This window comes from Propithecus coquereli, unplaced genomic scaffold, assembly GCF_000956105.1.
Source record: "Propithecus coquereli isolate 6110/MARCELLA unplaced genomic scaffold, Pcoq_1.0 Scaffold358, whole genome shotgun sequence".
In the NCBI taxonomy this organism is placed as follows: domain Eukaryota; kingdom Metazoa; phylum Chordata; class Mammalia; order Primates; family Indriidae; genus Propithecus; species Propithecus coquereli.
In genome coordinates this window covers 2387446-2392688 of record NW_012149263.1, presented here as the reverse complement: position 1 = coordinate 2392688, position 5243 = coordinate 2387446, and the positions used below count along the sequence as shown (strand labels likewise).

Sequence of the window (5243 nt, the reverse complement as noted above, 5' to 3'; positions counted from 1 at the left end):
GTACAAAGTTTGGCTAATAGGCCATTTTTCTGAAATCCAAAGAAAAACAATTGTAGCTGTTTTCACCTGCATATAGAACTAAGCAAACGAAGAAAACTAATAAAACTGGTCATCTACATAGGGAGACATGGACGGGCAGAGGAAAGGTGAATGAACCACAGTCCCATCTTTCCCCTGAATTTCTTTCACCATAATACTTTTCAGCACGTTTCTTTTTATATTTTTCTAATTTTTGAACTAAGCGTATATATTGCCCATTCAAAAAATTAAACTAGGCCGGGCACGGTGGCTCACGCCTGTAATCCTCGCACTCTGGGAGGCTGAGGCGGGTGGATAGTTTGAGCTCAGGAGTTCGAGACCAGCCTGAGCAAGAGCGAGACCCTGTCTCTACTAAAAATAGAAAGAAATTAATCGGACAACTAAAAATATATAGAAAAAATTAGCCAGGCATGGTGGCGCATGCCTGTAGTCCCAGCTACTTGGGAGGCTGAGGCAGTAGGATCGCTTGAACCCAGGAGTTTGAGGTGGATGTGAGCTAGAATGACGCCACAGCACTCTAGCCTGGGCAACACAGTGAGACTCTGTCTCAAAAAAAAAAAAAAAATTGAACTATGCCTAATAAACTATCAGAGGGATAAGAAATAGTATTATACCCACAAAATAAGAACAGGATGCTAATAAAAAAGAATATTTAGAAAACAAACTACTTAAATCTCAAAACTTTCAATTAAAATGCTGATACATGCAATGGGCAGCTTAGTAAGGGCTGGACAAAGAAGTTGACAAAGTTTCCCAGAAAAGAGAGCAGCAAAGAAATTGAAAATATCTGAGAAAAAAAATGGAGAGCCAACATCTGAAAAACAAAAATTCCAAAAAGAAAATAGAGAAAATATTTGTGTTTAGGGAGGCACTGTAGGAAGAAATGGAAAAACACTTTCAAAATCCCATACGAAAGTGACTTCTAACCAGGTATTCTATCTACAGTCAAAAGATCAAAATAGTTTGAGGATGAAATAAACAACAGTTTTCCTTGACAGTCCACCTCTCCACTGTCACACACTCAGTTGGCCTCTAGAGATGGAGACATTACCCAAGTGTTGCTCATTCTTAACAGAAGATCAAGATTTGTTTCAGGAGCAGCAGGTCTAGAGTCTGGCTGCTTCCTGTGGCCAACCTGCCTCTACCCAGAGGCTCTGGTAACTGATCAGAGATATCTATTCCTGGAATAAATTCCCAAACCTGAGATGACGACTCCTCACCTCATATGAGCTGTTATGATCCTCTGGAGACAGGACTGGGGATCTCTGGGGTGAGGTCAAATTAGCTGGCATGGCCAACTGGGTGGCAACCCTTGTTCTCTAGGGAGTCTGAAGCTTAGCAGTCTTCCGTGAACTCAAGCAGAGCTGCTAGGAAGATCTGGACTCTGGAGGAAGAGCTGGCCCAAGGGCTCTCTAGAGACACCAAGAAACCTGGAAAGACAATGTCCACACAGTCAGTCATTTAACATAAACACTTCCTAGATACACCAAGGTGCAGGTCCCTGAGCAAGAAACCAGAACAGTGATTCTCAAACTTGGGTATGCATTCAAGTCATCTGGAGGGCTTGCTAAAGGATGGTTAAAAAGTCCAATCCCGACCCCCAGAGTTTCTGATTCAGGAGGTGTGAGGTAGGTCCCAATAATTTTCATTTCTAACGAGTACCCAGATAATGCTGATACTGTTAGTCCAGGGACCACATTTTTAGTTAGGACCAGTGCTGTGGAGAATATAAAGTTTAACAAAATCTGTGATATGTATTAGTCATGGTGAAATATGGGAAAGACCGTGAGATTTGGAATAACAATACCGCAGATTTGAATTGCAGCTCTGCTACCTTTCGGTTATGAAAATATGAAGAAGTTATTTCAGTTTTAGTTTCAGAAATGAGGATAAAATGCCTAGCTCATCGTTGTGAAAATTAAATGAAATGATGCTTGTAAAGTACCCCACACCTCCCTAGCACATGAGAATCATGCAATATCAGCAATTACCATGCTCTATCAGATATTAAAACTTAATATAAAAATAATGTAATCAAACAAGTAAAACAATATACCAGACAATATTGACCTATATATGTGACAAAGTGTGCATAAGACATTCATTGCATAAATGGTGCTGATATAACTGGCCATCTTCCTGGAACAAAACAAAGTACATCTCCATCACAAAGTATTCAGTGGACAAATTCCAGTAGGACTGAACATTTAAATATATGTATTTTTAAAACCCTAGAGAATATTAAAATAAATTTTAGGAGTATATATCTGTATAACATTGTGGTGGAGTGGGAAGGATCCTACTCCACAAGAGGAAATCAAGAAGTTATAACAGAAAAAACATATTTCTGATTAGATGATATTTCCTAATTTTATGTTAAAACATAACATAAAAATCAAAATGAAGATATATATAACATTTTGTTAATGTATGATAGTTTGCTTCTAATGTTAAAACAACTCTAGCAATCACTAGGAAAAAACATGCCAAGAGAAAAAAAAATGAACATTCACAAAAAAAGAAACAAATGAAAATTAACAAAAAAGGTGCCAATTTCACTAACAATGAAAATTCAGCAGAGCAATTAGATATAATTTTCCCTCGGAATTGTAAAAACTTTTAAAAAGCAACAATATCCAGTGCTAGAAAGCATTTGGGAAAATGAGTTCTTTTATAAATTGTTAGTGGAAGCTTGAATTGCTATAATATATTTGGGGCTATTTTGTCATATCAGTTATTAAAAATACACAAGTGTTTCTAACAATATAGTTTCAAATATATAAAGAAGAAACTGACAGAAGGAAGGACAAAAACGTTTCCAGTGTGAGTAATTTACCCTCCCCTGTAATAAATCGAGCAGACAAAATAATCTGAGGAGATACATATATTAACGATATGCCTAATAAATATCTATAACAATACAATTAGAGAACTTATGCACATTATTTTTATGAAACTGATGTGACATTTATGAAAACTAACCATGAATTAAGCCACAAAGCAATTTTTGAACTTGAGCCTTATCCACAGACATCATCTGAAACAGAAAATGCACTTCTTAATAACTCATGGGTCAAAGAAAAAAAAAAGCCGAATTAAAAAAACAAAAAAACTTGGATTTAAACAAAAAAAAAGAAAAATGCTACACACCAAAGCTTGTGAATCTTTATATTAAAAGGCGGCTGAAAATTAATGACCTAAACTTTCAACTCAGGTTAGAAAGCAAGCTGATCACCGACCCCACCTGTCACCATACCTGACACCTACACGCCTTCAGTCACTGACCACAAAGTGCCATCACTGACCCCCAAATCTCAATCACTCATCTCAAAGAGCCCCATCACTGACCCGAAAAACCCTCGTCACAGACCCCCACTATCGGAAGCCACAGACCCCCACAACAATGAGCTCAAAAACCACCATAACTAACTCCACGGAAAACCTCCCTTCCCCCATTACTGACTTCACATAATCACTAATTGCGACCAACCAAAACCTCAGAGACCTCAGGGCACTGGAATACGGAAATACTCCTGACGCCAGCGGCGAAAAAGCCTCCCAGGACCACAACTTCCGGTCTGACTTCTAGCACCTCCCTTGATGGACTGTTGGTATTGCGCATGCCCTCAATGTACTTGGAAGACAATGGTTAGCCAACAGTCAACAGGGCTCAGATACTCCGTTAGAGACATTGTGCAGTTTCCGTAAGACACGCTGTTAAGCAGAGAACATGGCTGCGCCCATTTGGTGCTTCTTCGCGCGGGCCGCCATGTTGGAAGCGTCTCCATTCCGTACAGCAGAGGGATCAGCCTTTCTCAAGTTTCATAGAGCAAGGCTGAGATTCTCAAATAGAATGCAGGTATGTGACCCTTGTCTGAACGAAGAAGCTTCTACTCAGGAGGAGGCAGTTCCGGTAGATGGGGTCTGGAGCTCAGTTAGCTAAGAAAAGCTAAGTTACCCCTCTAGATACAGCACACTGCTGGGCACAATTATCTGCTGAGCAGATAAGTAGAGAAATCAGTATGGTGTAATCCACTTTTTAGAGAAACTACTATGGGAGGGAGTGAAGTGCTCAAGATGGGAGTGCGCTCCTGGGTGAAACCACCAGACCAGTGGGAGAGAGATTTCAGAATGGAAGGTAAGCTGCAGGAAGGGTGCTACAAACTTTAATGGGAGAAACCATCTTGGGAAACGGTAGAAGTCAGAGTAGTACAATCCCTTTTCTTGGTCGACATCACCAGAGGAGGGAGCAAGAGGAAGAAGTCCAGGTGTCTTCTGAAGGGCTGGGGCATGGGAAGAGAGGGAAATGGAGATTTGAATCCCTCGCATTGATCTCCATTAGCCTCCGCACTAACTCGACTACAATATACAGCAATAATAAAACTAATAATGGCCTTTAATATGGCCAACGTGTGACCGAAAGTGACTAAAGAAAGCTTTACTATTTTATTTACCTTGAAATTAAAATATAATCAATAACAATGTACCTACTATGCAATGAAACCTTAAGTCCAGTCGCTAGCTCTGCTGCTGGCTGCTTCTATATGGGAATTATGGAGCAGCTAACACTCCCATACCCCGGTTTGGACGGGGGTCGGGGGGGAGGTTTGGGGGGTGAAGATAGGGATCTGTAAAGACACAATTCCTTTCACCTAGTGAGCTCCTAAATATTGTTCACAAGCCAGTTTCTGCCAGAAAGTTCTACCTGACAGTGATGGGAGGTTCTACGCTCTACCTGTCAAAAGTGTTCACTCCCAGCAGGTGGGGAATTCGTTTTGCAGGAATTGGACCTGCTCTGTGATGTGGGCATGCTGGATACCTTCAGGCTGGTTACGTACCTCTCTGGGACTCAGCTTGAAAACAGAGCCAGTAAGAGAGTTGGACTTTGCTTGTCCCTGGTTTCTTCTCCCAAAGGATGGTCTAAGGAAAAATCTGTGGAAGTCCATTAGTGAACACACATTTCCACCAGAGGCCTAAGAACTACTGTTAATTTTGTAGGTAATGCAATTAAGTTAAAAAGAAGGCGACTCATCTTTTAGGGTTTCGTATGGAAAAATTTATAGGCAGAATATAAGCTTTAAAAACTCTACTGAAGAAAGGTACATGAATGAAACAAGAATAACAAAATGTCGATAAATGTTGAAGCAGGGTGCTGGATACATAGAATTCATTATAATATTCTCTCTTTAGTATTTGAGTGAAAA

The 5243-nt window shown here is 40.1% G+C and overlaps 1 protein-coding gene across 2 annotated transcripts in view; it reads right to left on the bottom strand.

Moving 5' to 3' along the window:
* LOC105816245 (zinc finger protein 585A) overlaps positions 1-3632 on the bottom strand; it is a 16176-nt gene extending 12544 nt beyond the window's left edge. Inside the window, exons 1-3 of one of the 2 annotated variants that reach the window (XM_012651606.1) lie at positions 3536-3632; positions 2902-2909; positions 1260-1469 (exon numbers count right to left, since the gene is read on the bottom strand). In XM_012651606.1, coding sequence (XP_012507060.1) covers positions 1260-1331 — 72 coding nt within the window. In that variant the 5' untranslated portion in view covers positions 1332-1469; positions 2902-2909; positions 3536-3632. The remainder of the gene's footprint in view (positions 1-1259; positions 1470-2901; positions 2910-3535) is intronic. The other variant, XM_012651607.1, reaches the window with a different exon arrangement.
* Between the last annotated feature and the right edge of the window lie 1611 nt (positions 3633-5243).